The sequence below is a fragment of the Candoia aspera genome, chromosome 1 (genome assembly GCF_035149785.1).
Source record: "Candoia aspera isolate rCanAsp1 chromosome 1, rCanAsp1.hap2, whole genome shotgun sequence".
Taxonomy (NCBI): domain Eukaryota; kingdom Metazoa; phylum Chordata; class Lepidosauria; order Squamata; family Boidae; genus Candoia; species Candoia aspera.
This window is the reverse complement of record NC_086153.1, coordinates 31314069-31333876: the sequence shown is the minus strand read 5'-3', so window position 1 is coordinate 31333876 and position 19808 is coordinate 31314069. Positions and strand designations below refer to the sequence as shown.

At 42.0% G+C, this 19808-nt stretch overlaps 1 protein-coding gene across 1 annotated transcript in view; it reads right to left on the bottom strand.

Annotated features, from left to right (window-relative positions):
* Nucleotides 1–16344: 16344 nt before the first annotated feature.
* The window catches only part of PNPT1 (polyribonucleotide nucleotidyltransferase 1), a 43359-nt gene continuing 39895 nt past the window's right edge, over nt 16345–19808 (bottom strand). Inside the window, exon 28 of the mRNA XM_063301337.1 lies at nt 16345–17087. Coding sequence (XP_063157407.1) covers nt 16935–17087 — 153 coding nt within the window. The 3' untranslated portion in view covers nt 16345–16934. The remainder of the gene's footprint in view (nt 17088–19808) is intronic.

Below are 19808 nucleotides of genomic sequence, written 5' to 3'. Positions count from 1 at the left end.
TCATCCAAGAGTCTCTGGTGGCCTTCAGGGGCACTGCTCCACAAGTGACTGGCTGTGAGACCCTGTTCTTCAAGTTGGGTTCCCGAGAACAGTTGGGAGTGTTGCTGCTGTACCAGCCTCCCTGCTGTGTGGCAACCTCCCTGCCTGAGCTGCTGGAGGCCATCTCAGGGCTGGCGGTGGAGTTCCCCAGGCTTATGGTTCTGGGGGACTTCAACCTGCCATCCCTGGGGTGTACCTTGGAGGTAGCTCAGGAGTTCATGGCAGCCATGGCCCTCTCCCAAATTATTCAGGACCCAACTTGAGACAGTGGCCTCACTCCAGACTTGGTTTCCTTGTCAGAGCAGTGGCAATGTGATCTGAGGGGAGAGTTAGATCTGTCCCCATTGTCATGGTCAGACCACACCCTGGTGGCCGTGAGATTCTCTTATGCCACCCCCCTCCACAGGGAGGCAGGATCCATTCGATTGGTCCGCCCCCAGCGACTGATGGACTCAGCTGGGTTTCAGAGGGAGCTGGGGGTTATACCCGAGAATCTCCTGCATGGTCCAGCGGAGGCCCTGGCCGCTGCCTGGAATAGGGAGGTGGCTGGGGCCTTGGATGGAATTGCGCCTGTGCGGCCTCTCTTGCCCCATCCAACCCGACACTCCCTGTGGTTTACGGAGGAGTTGAGGGTTTTGAAGAGGCTTAAGAGACATCTGGAGCGCCACTGGAGGAAGACAAAGACTGAATCTGACCGAACACTAGCTAGAGCCGCTATTGCCTACCTTGTGGCGGTAAGAGCGGCGAAACGTCAATATTTCTCTGCAGAATGCCATCTGGCGGCCCTGTTTAAGATCACTCGATCCCTTTTGGGGAAGGTGGGCCCAGTGACCCACCTACAGGGCCGTGTGGAGTTTTCTGAGCATCTGCAGGACAAAATTGCTCAGATCCATTCTAAGTTGGACTCGAAGCGTGAGGCACAGTCTGAGATGCCGAGGGAACGTACTTACCCAGTTATGTGGGAACAGTTTGATCCTGTTGGACCCAAGGAAGTGGACAGGATCCTCCGGACTGTAAACGCCACCACCTGTCAACTAGACCCATGCCCCTCCTGGCTGGTGAAGGTAGCCTAGGAGGTAAAATGTGGTTGGGCCCAGGCAATGGTCAATACATTCTTGGGAGTGTTCCCGGCAGCCTTTAAGGAGGCACTGGTGCACCCCCTCAGGAAACCATCCCTGGACACTACTGTGGACAATTTTCGTCCTGTCTCCCACCTCCTCTTTTTGGGGAAGGTGGTTGAGAAGATGGTGGCGTTGCAGCTCCAGAGGATGCTGGAGGAAACGGATTGTCTAGACCCCTTTTAGTCAGGTTTCAGGCCCGGATATGGGACAGAAACAGCATTGGTCGCACTTATGGATGATCTCTGGCAGGAGCGGGATGGAGGCAGTGCATCCATCCTCGCTCTTCTTGACCTCTCAGTGGATTTTGATACCATCGACCATGGTATCCTTTTGGGGTGGCTCAGGAAGTTGTAGGTGGGCAGCATGGTTTTGCACTGGCTCACCTCCTTCCTCCAGGGCTGGCCCCAATCAGTGGTGATAGGAAGTGAGAGGTCCAACCCTTTACCCCTCTTTTGTGGGGTGCCACAAGGTTCGGTTCTCTCTCCTCTCCTATTCAACATCTAAATGAAACCACTGGGTGAGATCATCCGTCACCACAGGATGATGTATCATCAATATGCTGATGATACTCAATTGTATATCTCCATCCCAGGTGAGGTAAGTGATGCAGTGACTGCCCTCTCTCGGTGCCTGGGGGCTGTGGAGGTCTGGATGGGGAACTACAGGCTTCAGCTGAACCCTGATAAGATGGAGTGGCTGTGGGTTAACGGCTCTTCTGTATCAGGGAAATAGTCATCTTTAATTCTGGATGGGGTTGCACTGCCCCAGACAGACCTGGTATGTAACTTGGGGATCCTTCTGGACTCACGGCTCCTGCTCGAAGAGCAGGTGGCAGTTGTGGCCAGGAGGGCCTTTGCACAACTTCATGTTGTGCGCCAGTTACACCCCTTCCTGGATCGGGAAGCCCTCCAAACAGTCACTCATGCCCTGGTCATCTACCACATAGACTACTGCAATGCGCTCTACATGGGGCTACCCTTGAAGAGTATCCAGAAGCTACAGCTGGGCCAGAATGCGGCCGTGTAGGCAATTCTTGGTGCCCCAAGATCAGCGCATGTAACACCTTTGCTGCGCAAGCTGCACTGGGTATCAGTTTGCTTCTGGGTCCAATTCAAGGTGTTGGTTATCACCTTTAAAGCCCTACATGGCATGGGGCCAGGTTATCTGAGGGATTGTCTCATCCCCATACAGCAACCCGTCCCACCCGTTCATGCAGAGAGGGCATGTTGCGGACCTTGTCTGTAAGAGAATTCCATCTGGCGGGGTCCAGAAGATTCTCTGCAGTGGCACCTGTCCTCTGGAACATCCTGCCACTGGAGGTCAGGCTAGCCCCATCCCTCCTGACCTTCTGGAAGTCCCTGAAGACCTGGCTCTGCTGCCGTGCCTGGAGTAGGGAGAGGGGGATTCAGTCTTGGGAATGGCTAGCACCTTAGATGGCTCCCTTCATATTTACGATCTTTGTAGCCATCTGGATTTTTATCTTTTATTTTATTTTATTGTATTTATTATGTTTTCTTTGGATTACTGTTTTTAATTTTAATTGACTAATTTATTGTACACCGCTCAGAGTCCCTCTTTGGGGGGAGATGGGCGGTAGGATAAATTTGAGAAATAAATAAATAAATAAATAAATAAATAAATAAATAAATAAAATACATAGACATCACCATATGGAGTAAGGTAGAAAAATTGACTACATTATTGCTAAAACAAAGTGGAGGAACTGAATTATAGCATCACAGACTGTGGAACAGATCACAAACTGTTCATGTGCAAGTTCCAAATTATGCCAAAGGAGAAAGCCAATCAGTTTCCACAATATGATCGTGAGCATATATCCACCATTTTCAAGGAGAACATCAGGAATTGCTTTGAAGTCCTTAACCTCATTGATAGAGAATGAGAGGAACTTAAAGAAGTTGTTAAAAATGAATGTAAAAAAAGACATTATTGCTGATGCACTCTGAATGATTGAGAAAGTCAAAGAATACTAAGAATACTAAAACGAAGTCAATATGCATTTCATTGACCATAAAAAGGACTTCATGTTGATCATGTTAAGCAGTGGAATGTGCTTAGAAAAATGGAAGTCACAGATCATCTCATTGTCCTCATGCAAAACCTATACAAAGGTCAGGAAGTCACAGTATGGACAGAACATGGCAAAACAGACTGCTTCCAGGTTGGCAAAGGAGTGAGACAGGCTATATACTATCTCCTTGTTTATTCACCTTTATGCTGAATATATATTAAGGCAAGCTGGATTGGAAGAAGGTAAGTGTGGTTTTAAAACAGGAGGAAGAAACATCCATAACCTGCATTATGCTGATGATGTTACTCTGACAGCCAAAACCAAGCTCTAGTAATAAAGTCAAGGAGCACAGTGGAAAAAAAGAATTTAAATATAAAGAAGGCCAAACTAATGCCAACAGGTACAATAACCAGCATTAGAAATGATAATGAAGATATTGGAGTGGTACATAGCTTCTGCCTTTTGGGATCAACATCAACAGTAAAGGAAAAAACAGTCAAGAAACATTCCCAACTAGCACTTGGTAGATTAGCCTTGAAGGCCTTGGAAAATATATTCAGCCATGATGTGTCTATACCTACAAAGGTCTGAATAGCGCAGACAATGGTATTCCCTTTGACACATTATGGAAGTGAAAGCTGGTCTTTGAAGAAGCTGGACAGAATGAGTATGATGCTTCTGAACTTTGTTGTAGGAAGAGTCCCTTGAGAATGCCACGGATAGCCAAGAAAGCAAACAAATGGGTCATCAAATCAACCCAGAATTCTCTCTCAAGGTACCAATGATCATACTTTGGACACAGTATGCAAAGACACTGATGATGGGAGAAGGCTCTAATGCTGGGAAAGGTGGAAGAAAAGAGAAGAGGAAGGCAGCAGCAAAGTAGATGGACTCAGTTACAGTGGCAATGAGTGCATTGTTGGAAGATCTGAAGGACCAGGTTAGGGACAGATCATCATGGAAAAAAATCTATCTTTGTGGTTGGTAAGAGTCAACAGTGACCTCTGATGGCACATAATCAGATTTCCAAGGTATCTGTAAAAAATGGAACTGATATAAGAAACTCCTGAAATTCCTTTGTGGCCAGACTTTTAGCCAACAACTTAATCATTTTTAACTGGATTGTCTTTGTCTGGTCGTTTGTTACTGGTATTTTATTTGCTTTTGAAATTTGCTTGCAAATGGCTAAAATGATCACTGGTATTAAACAAATGTAATATATTTATTGAAACTACAATTTCCACTGAACTAAAACTATTAAGGAAAAGGAAAAATACCATAATCCAAGTCTTGAAATATCAGAAAAGCAAGACTTTTGAGGTCACTGTACAAAAGAGGACAGTATAGCAATTATTTTTTCCCCAAGGCAGCCAATATAAACTTCGATTCAAGGATCATGGCTATAAACCAAATGATGCAGAGTATCAGATTAATTCTCCGCAAAGGATCGTTACCTTGTCGTGGTGCTGGAGCTTGAGCACCTCAATGATGCCATGAGCTAAACCGTGAAGGGCCACCCAAGACGGGAAGGTCATGACAGAGAGGTCAGACTAAATGCGATCCCTGGGGAAGGTAATGGCAACCCACCCCAGTATTCTTGCCGGGAAAACTAAATGGATCAGTACAACCAGAGATATGTCGGTATACCATCGGAAGATGAGACCCCCAGGTCGGAAGATGGTCAAAATGCTACTGGGGAGGAACAGAGGATGAGCTCAACTAGCCCCAGACGTGATGACACAGCTAGCTCAAAGCCGAAAGGACGGTTAGCGGCCGACGGTGCTGGTGGTGAACGGCGAATCCGATGTTCTAAGGATCAACACACCATTGGAACCTGGAATGTAAGATCTATGAGCCAGGGCAAATTGGATGTAGTTATTGGTGAGATGTCAAGATTAAAGATAGACATTCTGGGCGTCAGTGAACTGAAATGGACTGGAATGGGCCACTTCACATCAAATGACCACCAGATCTACTACTGTGGACAAGAGGACCACAGAAGAAATGGAGTAGCCTTCATAATTAATAGTAAAGTGGCTAAAGCAGTGCTTGGATACAACCCCAAAAACGACAGAATGATCTCAATTCGAATTCAGGGCAAGCCATCTAACATCACAGTGATCCAAATATACGCCCCAACCACAAATGCTGAAGAAGCTGAAGTAGAGCAGTTCTATGAGGATCTGCAGCACCTACTGGACAACACGCCTAAAAGAGATGTTATTTTCATCACAGGAGACTGGAATGCTAAGGTGGGCAGTCAAATGACACCTCGAATTACAGGTAAGTATGGCCTGGGAGAACAAAACGAAGCAGGACATAGGCTGATAGAATTTTGCCAAGACAATTCACTCTGCATAACAAACACTCTCTTCCAACAACCTAAGAGACGGCTTTACACATGGACTTCACCAGATGGACAACACCGAAATCAGATTGATTACATCCTTTGCAGCCAAAGGTGGCGGACATCTGTACAGTCGGTAAAAACTAGGCCTGGAGCTGACTGTAGTTCAGACCATGAACTTCTTCTTGCACAATTTAGGATCAGACTAAAGAGATTAGGGAAGACCCACAGATCAGCTAGATATGAGCTCACGAATATTCCTCAGGAATATGCAGTGGAGGTGAAGAATAGATTTAAGGGACTGGACTTAGTAGATAGGGTCCCGGAAGAACTCTGGACAGAAGTTGGCAGCATTGTTCAGGAGGCGGCAACAAAATACATCCCAAAGAAAGAGAAAACCAAGAAGGCAAAATGGCTGTCTGCTGAGACACTAGAAGTAGCCCAAGAAAGAAGGAAAGCAAAAGGCAACAGCGATAGGGGGAGATATGCCCAATTAAATGCAAAATTCCAGAGGTTAGCCAGAAGAGATAAGGAATTATTTTTAAACAAGCAATGCGCGGAAGTGGAAGAAGACAATAGAATAGGAAGGACAAGAGACCTCTTCCAGAAAATTAGAAACATTGGAGGTAAATTCCAGGCAAAAATGGGTATGATCAAAAACAAAGATGGCAAGGACCTAACAGAAGAAGAAGAGATCAAGAAAAGGTGGCAAGAATATACAGAAGACCTGTATAGGAAGGATAACAATATCGGGGATAGCTTTGACGGTGTGGTCAGGGAGCTAGAGCCAGACATCCTGAAGAGTGAGGTTGAGTGGGCCTTAAGAAGCATTGCTAATAACAAGGCAGCAGGAGAAGACGGCATCCCAGCTGAACTGTTCAAAATCTTGCAAGATGATGCTGTCAAGGTAATGCATGCTATATGCCAGCAAATTTGGAAAACACAAGAATGGCCATCAGATTGGAAAAAATCAACTTATATCCCCATACCAAAAAAGGGAAACACTAAAGAATGTTCAAACTATCGAACAGTGGCACTCATTTCACATGCCAGTAAGGTAATGCTCAAGATCCTGCAAGGTAGACTTCAGCAGTTCATGGAGCGAGAATTGCCAGATGTACAGGCTGGGTTTAGAAAAGGCAGAGGAACTAGAGACCAAATTGCCAATATCCGCTGGATAATGGAAAAAGCCAGGGAGTTTCAGAAAAACATCTATTTCTGTTTTATTGACTATTCTAAAGCCTTTGACTGTGTGGACCATAACAAATTGTGGCAAGTTCCTAGCGGTATGGGGATACCAAGTCATCTTGTCTGCCTCCTGAAGAATCTGTATAACGACCAAGTAGCAACAGTAAGAACAGACCACGGAACGGACTGGTTTAAGATTGGGAAAGGAGTACGGCAGGGCTGTATACTCTCACCCTACCTATTCAACTTGTATGCAGAACACATCATGCGACAAGCTGGTCTTGAGGAATCCAAGGCTGGAGTTAAAATCTCTGGAAGAAACATTAACAATCTCAGATATGCAGATGATACCACTTTGATGGCTGAAAGTGAAGAGGAACTGAGGAGCCTTATGATGAAGGTGAAAGAAGAAAGTGCAAAAGCTGGCTTGCAGCTAAACCTCAAAAAAACCAAGATTATGGCAACCAGCTTGATTGATAACTGGCAAATAGAGGGAGAAAATGTAGAAGCAGTGAAAGACTTTGTATTCCTAGGTGCAAAGATTACTGCAGATGCTGACTGCAGTCAGGAAATCAGAAGACGCTTAATCCTTGGGAGAAGAGCAATGACAAATCTCGATAAAATAGTTAAGAGCAGAGACATCACACTGACAACAAAGGCCCGCATAGTTAAAGCAATGGTGTTCCCTGTAGTAACATATGGCTGCGAGAGCTGGACCATAAGGAAGGCTGAGCGAAGGAAGATCGATGCTTTTGAACTGTGGTGTTGGAGGAAAATTCTGAGAGTGCCTTGGACTGCAAGAAGATCAAACCAGTCCATCCTCCAGGAAATAAAGCCAGACTGCTCACTTGAGGGAATGATATTAAAGGCAAAACTGAAATACTTTGGCCACATAATGAGAAGACAGGACACCCTGGAGAAGATGCTGATGCTAGGGAGAGTGGAAGGCAAAAGGAAGAGGGGCCGACCAAGGGCAAGATGGATGGATGATATTCTAGAGGTGACGGACTCGTCCCTGGGGGAGCTGGGGATGTTGACAACCGACAGGAAGCTCTGGCGTGGGCTGGTCCATGAAGTCACGAAGAGTCGGAAGCGACTAAACGAATAAACAACAACAACAACAACATCAGATTAATTATATTCTCACGTCAGGAATTAACCTCAACCCTGTTTCCTATGGTGCTTAATACTAAATTAAGGAATTTGGCCACTAATTAAAATAGTAGTAATAGCTGTAATTTTTATGTATTTGTTTGTTTGTTTTATTTACTACTTCACATCAAATGACCACCAGATCTACTACTGTGGACAAGAGGACCACAGAAGAAATGGAGTAGCTTTCATAATTAATAGTAAAGTGGCTAAAGCAGTGCTTGGATACAATCCAAAAAACGATAGAATGATCTCAATTCGAATTCAGGGCAAGCCATCTAACATCACAGTGATCCAAATATACGCCCCAACCACACATGCTGAAGAAGCTGAAGTAGAGCAGTTCTATGAGGATCTGCAGCACCTACTGGACAACACTCCTAAAAGAGATGTTACTTTCATCACGGGAGACTGGAATGCTAAGATGGGCAGTCAGATGACAGCTGGAATTACAGGTAAGCATGGCCTGGGAGAACAAAACGAAGCAGGACATAGGCTGATAGAATTTTGCCAAGACAACTCATGCTGCATAACAAACACTCTCTTCCAACAACCTAAGAGACGGCTTTATACATGGACTTCCCCAGATGGACAACACCAAAATCAGATTAACTACATCCTTTGCAGCCAAAGGTGGCGGACATCAATACGGTCGGTAAAAACAAGACCCAGAGCTGACTGTAGTTCAGATCACGAACTTCTTCTTGCACAATTTAGGATCAGACTAAAGAGATTAGGGAAGACCCACAGATCACCTAGATATGAGCTCACTAATATTCCTAAGGAATATGCAGTGGAGGTGAAGAATAGATTTAAGGGACTGGACTTAGTAGATAGGGTCCCGGAAGAACTATGGACAGAAGTTCGCAACATTGTTCAGGAGGCAGCAACAAAATACATCCCTAAGAAAGAGAAAACCAAGAAGGCAAAACGGCTGTCTGCTGAGACACTAGAAGTAGCCCAAGAAAGAAGAAAAGCAAAAGGCAACAGTGATGGGGGAGATATGCCCAATTAAATGCAAAATTCCAGAGGTTAGCCAGAAGAGATGAGGAATTATTTTTAAACAAGCAATGCGCAGAAGTGGAAGAAGACAATAGAATAGGAAGGACAAGAGACGTCTTCCAGAAAATTAGAAACATCAGAGGTAAATTCCAGGCAAAAATGGGTATGATCAAAAACAAAGATGGCAAGGACCTAACAGAAGAAGAAGAGATCAAGAGAAGGTGGCAAGAATATACAGAAGACCTGTATAGGAAGTATAACAATATCAGGGATAGCTTTGATGGTGTGGTCAGTGAGTTAGAGCCAGACATCCTGAAGAGTGAGGTTGAATGGGCCTTGAGAAGCATCGCTAATAACAAGGCAGCAGGAGATGACGGCATTCCAGCTGAACTGTTCAAAATCTTGCAAGATGATGCTGTCAAGGTAATACATGCTATATGCCAGCAAATTTGGAAGACAGAAGAATGGCCATCAGATTTGAAAAAATCAACTTATATCCTCATACCAAAAAAGGGAAACACTAAAGAATGTTCAAACTATCGAACAGTGGCACTCATTTCACATGCCAGTAAGGTAATGCTCAAGATCCTGCAAGGTATACTCCAGCAATTCATGGAGCGAGAACTGCCAGATGTACAAGCTGGGTTTAGAAAAGGCAAGGGAACTAGGAACCAAATTGCCAATATCCGCTGGATAATGGAAAAAGCCAGGGAGTTTCAGAAAAACATCTATTTCTGTTTTATTGACTATTCTAAAGCCTTTGACTGTGTGGACCATAACAAATTGTGGCAAGTTCTTAGTGGTATGGGGATACCAAGTCATCTTGTCTGCCTCCTGAGGAATCTGTATAACAACCAAGTAGCAACGGTAAGAACAGACCACGGAACAACGGAATGGTTTAAGATTGGGAAAGGAGTATGGCAGGGCTGTATACTCTCACCCTACCTATTCAAGTTGTATGCAGAACACATCATGCAACATGCTGGGCTTGAGGAATCCAAGGCTGGAGTTAAAATCGCTGGAGGAAACATTAACAATCTCAGATATGCAGATGATACCACTTTGATGGCTGAAAGCGAAGAGGAACTGAGGAGCCTTATGATGAAGGTGAAAGAAGAAAGTGCAAAAGCTGGCTTGCAGTTATAACTCAAAAAAACCAAGGTTATGGCATCCAGCTTGATTGATAACTGGCAAATAGAGGGAGAAAACCTAGAGGCAGTGAAAGACTTTGTATTTCTAGGTGCAAAGATTACTGCAGATGCTGACTGCAGTCAGGAAATCAGAAGACGCTTAATCCTTGGGAGAAGAGCAATGACAAATCTCGATAAAATAGTTAAGAGCAGAGACATCACACTGACAACAAAGGCCCGCATAGTTAAAGCAATGGTATTCCCCGTAGTAACATATGGCTGCGAGAGCTGGACCATAAGGAAGGCTGAGAGAAGGAAGATAGATGCTTTGGAACTGTGGTGCTGGAGGAAAATTCTGAGAGTGCCTTGGACTGCAAGAAGATCAAACCAGTCCATCCTCCAGGAAAGAAAGCCAGACTGCTCACTTGAGGGAATGATATTAAAGGCAAGACTGAAATACTTTGGCCACATAATGAGAAGACAGGACACCCTGGAGAAGATGCTGATGCTAGGGAGAGTGGAGGGCAAAAGGAAGAGGGGCCGACCAAGGGCAAGATGGATGGATGATATTCTAGAGGTGACGGACTTGTCCCTGGGGGAGCTGGGGGTGTTGACGACCGACAGGAAGCTCTGGCGTGGGCTGGTCCGTGAAGTCATGAAGAGTCGGAAGCGACTGAATGAATAAACAACAATTTTATTTATATTTCAAATTTCTATCACCGCCCATCTCCCCCAAAAAGGGGACTCGGGACGGTTATGCATGTATGAATAGGTGCGATATACAATAGTAACATACAGGATCAAACAATCTAATGTTAAGATCACAACTAAAATATAAAGTTCAATAGCCTGATTTGTACATAATTTTATTTATTTTTCAAATTCCTATTACCGCCCATCTCCCCACAAAGAGGGGGACTCTTAAATAGAGTCTTCAATAATACTTAAAACACCATTAGAACCTCTAAGTAACAATACTATACATATCTGGGTAAAGAATTAACACTTAAATCAGCTTCACAAAGGCAGCATTTAAAACTGCTTATACCTTATGGGCTTTTATGTAACATAAAGGAAATCAGGGAGTTGGTCATACTGTAGATTCTTGGAAGCACTTCAAGGCATATAGCACAACATAAAGTGGCAGGAGAGCTTTGGACAGCTAATAGTGGTATAGAAAAAAATAACAGGAATACGTTGGGTTAGATTACATTAACCTAGATGACTCTGAATCCAAGATGGCATGAAGAGTAGATAGAAATAATTCACATGACCTACTACCATATTCTTAATTAAGATACTCTGCATTTTAAAGATTACTTGGGGAAAAATGTTTTCCCTTTAGTTAAATACAGTAGGTACTAAAAGAAATGAAAGGGAAGCCTGTGGCTGGCTTTAATGATTAGGACAAGACGACAATAGAGGATATCAGAAAAGACAAGTAGGCAGTGCACGGATATAAGGAATGAAGTAGCATACTCAATATTATCCAAGTTATGTGTAAATGGATGATGGTGTAATAAAATCAGAAAGATTGCAATAGTCAATATGATAGATGAATGTAACATGGATAGGAATTTTGCTGAAAGGAAAGAGGGGAAGGCTGTTACGTTTAGAAAGTTATACAGGCAGGACTCAGTAAAACCAAGGCTTTGCATGATTAGTAAGATAAATGGAAATTATTTCAATGGATACAGAAAATGAGTAAGTGTATTAAGGAGATGGTAGTAGACTACTTAGTAGATAGAAAGAAGAGTAAAAGGTCAAATACAGTTAAAGGAAGAAAATCAGCTGCAGGGAGAATAGAGACCTGGGTCATAAAGGGAACCAAACTGGAAATAGTAATCAACCATACTAAAAGTAGCAAAAAGAAGTGTGAAGGTTCTTGGATCTGGCAATGAAAGGTCATTAACAGCTGTGTGGAAAATGTTTCTCTTCGAACATTTTCAAATTGAAACTTTTGCACATTAGTCATCAGGCTTTTTTGCAATTCTACAAAAAGCAGAGTTAGATGAGAGAATATTGAAACAATCAAGTTTAGGGAGCGCTCTCCAGCAGTTCAGAACGAAAAGGAAGAGAGTATAGTTATTTAGTTTTGTCATTTACATACCATTACAATCTATATAGCCTCCTGGTGGTTTACAATAATAAGGCTATTAAAACTAAGACGACATTACAACACTACATTGGAGCAATACATATGGCACAAACTCGTAATTTGCCAAATGCTGCTTGAAAAAGCTCTGTTTTTACTAGCTTCTGGAAGGCCATTAGGGGGGTGCTGTTATCTGAGGGAAGCTGCCCTGTAACGTAAGGGCTGCAACAGAAAAACATTGCCTGCAAATCCCTGTTCTACTAAATTCTTGGTAATGGGGAAATGCTAATAAGAGTTTTGTCAGGGAGATGAAGATCTACTCAGAGAAGGCATCTAGGAGCTAAGCCATGTAGGGCTTTGTAGGCTAAAACCAACATTGTGATTTGCACTTAGAAACTTATGAGTAACCCACTGAGGTCATGCAGTCACTCTTGATATATCTGCATATAAAATATACACACACTATCAACCTAGGCTGCAAGAACCAGCTGCAAGAAGGAACTCTAGCATCACTTATAAAAGAAATGCTTGTTCAACTGTGAACATATACAACTGCTGAAAGTACATGTTTTGCTTATGATTTTTCTAGAGCACTAAAAACCAGCATCCTGTGCTTTTCTAGAGCTCCAAAAACTGGTAGCTGGCATCCCTCATAGTCTCATCCAATCACACTGCCAACGTCTGTGCCACAATAGCTGACTATCAGCAAGTATTTTCCACTGTTTGGCTAGAAACATACAAAGACTATAGTGTAAGTCATCATACAGACTTAATTCAAAAAATGAAAAACAAGACCCACAAAAAGTACCACTTTATATCACACCTCAATCACTGTAACCTTTGCCTCCCAGTCTATTAAGTGCAGTCCCCATACACCTAAAGAGTAGCCTTCTGTCTGTATCATTTAAAGGCTGCAATTGTTCAAACAAGTAGTAAGTCTCACAGCACAAAAGTATGACTTTCAGATGGACAGGATTGCTAAAGGACAGAAATGACAAATTTAAAAGCAACTGTATAATTTTAATGCAAAGGAATGGCTGCAGATATAGTTGTAATCGAAATTATTCAACCCCTATTGCAAATCAGATTGATTGTCAAAATGTACAGTCTTTCAGCTGTCTGCAATGAACAAATCAAACAAAAGCAATTGAAACAGCTCAACACAATGCTTCAAGTGCTGTCCCCAAAGTCAACTGAAAATGCAACTTATGACTTCTCCAATCTCAAAATTATTCAGCCCCCTGAATAGAATCCATCACAACAACACACATACAGTATGCAAAACAGGTGTTGTCTCAAGCACACCTGATGCAACTAATCAAGGGCTTCAGCAGTTGCACCAGGGGTGCCTAAGCTGGAACACATGAAATACCTGAACTGGCTAGGGGTTTGTTGAGTGTCACGTTTGACTGCATGTTAGAAATACAGTATGGCTAAGTCAAAAGAATGGTCCAAAAAGGTAAGAGAAGAGATCATCGCCCTTCACAAACAAGGAACTGGATACAAAAAAATAGCGAAGGCACTGAATGTTCCTAGAGACACTGTCTGAAGCATAGTTCGCAAGTTCAAAGTTAAAGGAACAGTGGTTACACTACCTGGACAGGGCAGAAAAAGGAAGCTGTCAATGGCTGCAACCAGATTTCTGAGAAGGCAGGTTGAGAGAAACCCTCGAGTGACTGCAAAAGACTTGCAGCAAGACTTGGTGGCAACAGGCACTGAGGTTTCAGTGAGCACAGTAAGGCGCGTACTAAACACAGAAGGTTTCCATGCCAGAACGCCAAGATGTACACCACTACTGACCCAAAAGCACAAGAAAAGTCGGCTCCAATATGCTTAAAATCATATAAATAAGCCACAGAAGTTTTGGGATTCTGTTCTGTGGAGCGATGAAACAAAACTGGAACTTTTTGGCCCGATGGATCGGCGGTATGTCTGGAAGATTGAAGCATATGCTGAAAAGAGCACTGCCTACAGTTAAGCATGATGGTGGCTCGGTGATGCTCTGGGGCTTCTTTGCATTCTCTGGCACTGGAAACTTGCAGCATATGGACAGCAAGATGGAATCACTAAAGTATCAGAAAATCCTAGGAGAAAATGTCATGCCATCTGTAAGGAAGCTGAAGCTTGGGCGTCATTGGACTTTCCAACAGGACGATGATCCCAAGCATACCTCAAATTCCACTAAGGCTTGGATGCAGTAGTCCTGGAAGATTCTACAGTGGTCATCACAGTCACCTGACTTGAACCCCATAGAAAATCTCTGGTGGGATTTGAAGAAGGTGGTTGCAGCACACAAACCCAAGAATATTACTGAACTGGAGGCCATTGCTCATGCGGAATGGGCTAAGATTCCTCAGGAACGCTGCCAGAAGCTGGCGTCTGGCTATGCATCGCGTTTGCAGCAGGTTATAACAGCAAAAGGGTGCTCTACTAAGTACTGAAGATGCTTGCCATGAAGGGGTTGAATAACTTTGAGACTGGAGACGTGATTATAAGTTGCGTTTTCAGTTGACTTTGGGGATACCACTTGAAGCATTTGTTGTGTTGAGCTATTTTAATTGCTTTTGTATGATATTGCAAACAGCTGAAAGTCTGTATATTTTGACAATCAACCTGATTTGCAATGGGGGTTAAATAATTTCGATTAGAACTGTACATTCACTTTTTTAGTTTTGAATAGGTGACAGGGAGAGATAATATACAGTCCTAAAAAAAGAGGCAGTAAGCTCTCAACTGGCAAGGTAATACTTTAAGGTGACAGCAGAAGGGAGTTGTCCTAACAGCCAGGAACCACGCTGAGACTAGGAATAGGTCTCTAGTGCTTTATTACTGCTACATTAGACAGAAAATCCTAACAAACTGAAGAAGCGTGGGAAAAACCCAGACCGATAAACCCCAAAGGTTAAGGCGGGTCTGATCTGTGTCTCTTTGAATGGCTGCTTAACTCCTCAGTACTACACATGCGTTTTCCCCCCTGGATAGAGGCCCCCTCCTGCTCACCATCAGTACTCATGACAGTATTTCTCATGCATTTGAGTGATACAACAGTCATACAGTCTGAACATACAAAGGAATTGTATTGCTATGTGATGCTGCCAAGATAGGCATAGCCCTAATTCATCAGTGTTAACTGGAATGCATGCAAAGAAGTCTGAACTGTTAATTAAGATCCTGACATTTCAGATAATCCAGTGGGGTAAAAGGCAGTAACTACTAAGTGTCACAGGACTAAAATCCTTCAGAGTTTTATAGGCTAAACCAAAACTTTGAATTATGCCCAGAAGAATATCATCTGGCAACAACATCAATTCCCAGTCATAAGCCAATCAAAACCTATTATTAGGAGAAACTCATTATACCACCCACTATGGGTCAAATAAGAAAGATAAATATAGCACTTCATCCATCAGCAAATAAACATTTGTACAGTTTATTCTGTCTGAACTGCATGTGTTTTAAAAAGTCTGGAAAAACAGCTTCTACAAATGATGTCTACAATTGTTTTGGGAAAGCTAGCACAAAGGCTTTCAAAAATGCGTAAGAAAAGAATGTCAACAAATTTAAACAGTATCTTTAATAGCTTAAAGTAACAAAATAAAAGGGGTTTGTGTATTCACATTACATTTATATTCTGTCAACCCCTCACTAGTATTTCCCAGTAAAATATTACATATAACGCAAAATAACACAAAGCTACAATTGAATTGATGCTTGGATTTTTGTAAGATTAGGGTATTTATTGCTTTTATCTCCTTATATTGAATATTCATTGAATATTCACTTGAGGCAAAAATGAACAAGGCTCAAATTATTCTACTTCAGACACATCACGTGAAGACTCTGTTCTTTGGAAAAGGCTCTAATGTTGGGAAAGATGGAAGGAAAGATAGGAGGACGACCAGCAGCAAGGTGGATGGACTCAGTTACGGTACCACTGAGTATACCGCTGGAAGACCAGGTTAGGGATAGATCATCATGGAGAAAATCTATGTGGTCGCCAGCAGTTGAAAACGACTTGATGGCACATAATTAATCAATCAACATTGAATGACTTTTCTTGTGATGGTAGAATCAAAGATAATCATATGGAATGAAGATCTTACCAACTCATATCCCAACAGTATGAAAATGGCTTACAACCTGGCAATTTTCTTTTCAGTACTACATAGAACTATTTTCCATTTTAAAAGTACTTGTAGATTCTATGATCCCACAAAAGAATATTTATGGTCAATAAAAACTGCTAACCACTTTTATTTGCTTCTCAAGATTTCAGTTCGAGATATTGTACTTTCCTGGGATCAGAAAAAGCAGCCATTCCAAACAGACAAATGTTTCAGTGAGTTACAGACAGGTGCTGCATTTGCACTCCCTCATGTTCTGAAGCATCTTCTGCAACATGATTTCTATATTGTTCTTCCATTAACTTTCCTTCTGGGGACAGATATTACATAAATGTAATAATACACATTCCTACATATGTAAGAAAACAGCTTATGCATGTGACATATCTTGTTAGCACTAGAAATAATGTTTTAAATAGATATTGGAAGTTTCTGTATCCTTCTAGAAACAGTCATTCTATTCATTTGAAAATACTGTACCTGTCAGCTTTTATATAATGTAGAAAGGTGCTATGAATCCTTATTTTTCAAAAGAACTCCAAAGGCATGAAACACAACTGAAAATTAGCTGGTGTTCAATCACATTTTTATGAAATTTAAAACACATATGGGCATGTAGAAACCTGTATATTTTAATTTTCTTATTCCAGTAATTATTCAGTCTCTATCAAAGTGAATAGTTCTATTAATTCAGGATTCTTGTGCTATGATGAACTAGCTGACTCATGAACTGCACTTCCTATTACTATACTTTTTTTGTCATTAAGTGTTTTAACAACAGATGTAGCTGGAGTCTGAAGCACTTTTCGTGAAAGCCTCATTCTTCCATCAGTTGGATCACGTCCAAAGTATTTCACCTGTTCATAGGAGGAAATGAGATTTTGCTCAGGCAAGGTTTATGAAGTTTAATTTTTTTAGTGAAAAAGTGACAAGGATGTTGTTTACTTTTTAGAACTAATACTGTATAGATTTCTAAATTTAAAGTATTAATCTAATTAATCTAAAGACAGAGATAGAAATAACAGAAATTATTTAACATCTCAGTGCAACCAATACTTCCCCCTCTTTTCAAATGACAGTCATGTTGCATATATGCACAAAGATTCCCCACTGGCATACTGAGCAATTAGATCAGGTCTTCATGAATATAGCACAACAGCTACATCAAAGTCTTTATCATATTCTGTTACATTCACTATCAGGATTGAGTATGACAGCAATATATTGCCTCTTAAGAGTTCTTTATTTATACCCCACCTTTCTACTCTGGTGAGTGCTTAAAGCAATTAGCAAAATCTAAATAAAAACAGAGTATTAAAAAAAATAAAATTAAGGATTAAAATCAATAAAATAGGTACTGTTTAAGAATTAGAAGCTTGGTGAAAGTAATGCATCTTTACAGATTTTCTAAACACTTAAGAGTAGGAGCCAAGAACTCCTCCTGAAGGAACCCTCTCCCAGGTGCCAAATAGATGAGCCTTCTGATAGGAATTATTTCTAAGTGACCTGATCAGTAGTTCTTGCCAGCTGGACAGAGTCATAATAAGAGACTACATTTATTTATTTTTATTTATCTATTGCTCACATTTATATGGCTGCCCATATCACAGAAGGCGACTCTGGGTGGCATACAACCAGGTAAGATTGTTTAGATAAACATGGCCTAAGTCATTTTGGACTTTAAAGGTCAAAATCAGTCCCTTAAATTATGCCTGGTAAGCAATCAGCAACCACGGCAGCTCTATCAGAAGTGGCATCTATGATTTCGTTAACTTGCCGCATTTAATAGCCTAGCTATTAACCAGCCAGAGTCCCCCTCTTGGGGGGAGATGGGCGGTGATAACATTTGATAAATAAAATAAATAAATAGCTGCTGCATTTTGCACCAGATGCAACTTCTGAACTCTTTTCAAGGTAACCCCACTTTCAAGTTGACAATAATCTTGTTTTCTGATGTACTCTTCTCTGAAAAATTAACTGTTTGGGGTGTATGTACTTCAGAGTGCAAGGTAAGTTTTATACGTGTACCTGTTGATCCAAGTAAAAACCCAGGGATAGCTAAGGCTGTGATTCTATGAAACCTGGAAGGGCATTTTGAAGGCCAACTTGTCTCTCTTCCTCTTGGAAGGGACTGAGGGAGATTTCCCCCTCAAAAGAACAGATCTGCATTTAGATGCACCTTCCACCCTCCACAGAAATCTCTACCACCCTTGTCTCTCTGGCACTTTTGCACTAAGCAGAAGAAAGAAAGGGATGGTTTGGGAGCATGTTACTGCTGAATTGGGGAGTTTTGAGTTATTGCAGATCCAAAGCCTCTACTTGATTCATTCATGACAAGCTTCTAAGCTGCATCTTTTTGCTTCCACCAATCCCTAGAAACACTGATGACTCAGAAAATGTACATCTGTCCTGGAGTTGCATACCCAGTTTCTTCTCTCCCATTGGTTCCAATGAAACCAAGAGGGAAAACAAAGAAAGAAAACAGAAAGGAGGACCAGTGATGTTTAGCCCTCCATTCTGCTGCAAGCTTCACAGTTCTGAGTTTTGGGAGTGAGGGATGGGGTGGGGCAGGGAGGTTACAGCAGCAGTTCATTCACTTCTCCAAACATGACAGCTGTTTATAGAACAGAATTTAATTTAAATGGAGGAGCATTTAATCATGTCATGTCTCATTTCCAGCCTAAATGGTAAAACTGAGAAGCAGCTTCTTATCTTGAACTGAGAGCAAGTTTGGTGTAGTGGTTAAGGTGCTGGCATAGAAACCAGGAGACCAAGAATTCTAGTCCCGCCTTAGGCATGAAAGCCAGCTGGGTGACCTTGGGCAGGTCGCTCTCTCTCAGTCCAACTCACCTCACAGGGTGGTTGTGGGAAAAATAGCAGGCAGGAGCATTAGGTATGTTTGCTGCCTTGAGTTGACTGATACACACACACAAAATAAAAAGGTGGGATAATAATTATAATAACAATATCTTATAGCCTAAGATATTTATTTATTTATCAAATTTTTATCACCGCCCATCTCCCCCTCAAGGGAGTCTTAACACTTAATATATGATATATATGATATTATCTTATAGCCTAAGATAAGAGGTGGAAATACTGGCCTATGGATCAAACTACAGATGAAACAGAAATGGGGAGGAAAAACTCTAATGAAAAGGGTTTTATAGATGCTGAATTCATACTAATTCAGCATACAGGTGGTCCTTGGTTAATGATTATTCATTCAGCAAATGTTCGAACTTGTGATGGCAGTGAACGAGTGGAAGTTATGACTGGTCCTCAGAGTTCCGGTTGATGCAGCGTCCCTGCACTCACTATTTGCGACCTTCTTTGTTGGTTTCCAACATGCAAAGTCAATGGGGAAGCCAGCAAGATGTCACAAACTGTGACATGATGTCCTTGCTTAATGAACTGTGGTGATTTGCTTAATGACGGCAACTGGAAGTGCTGGAATTGCCACCACTAAGTGGTGTCGCACGCTTTACAATCATGTTGTTCAGCAATGGAAATTGTTCAGCACTTCCGTTTACCATTGCTAATGGGGGACTACCTGTATATAAAATCCTTTTTCTTAG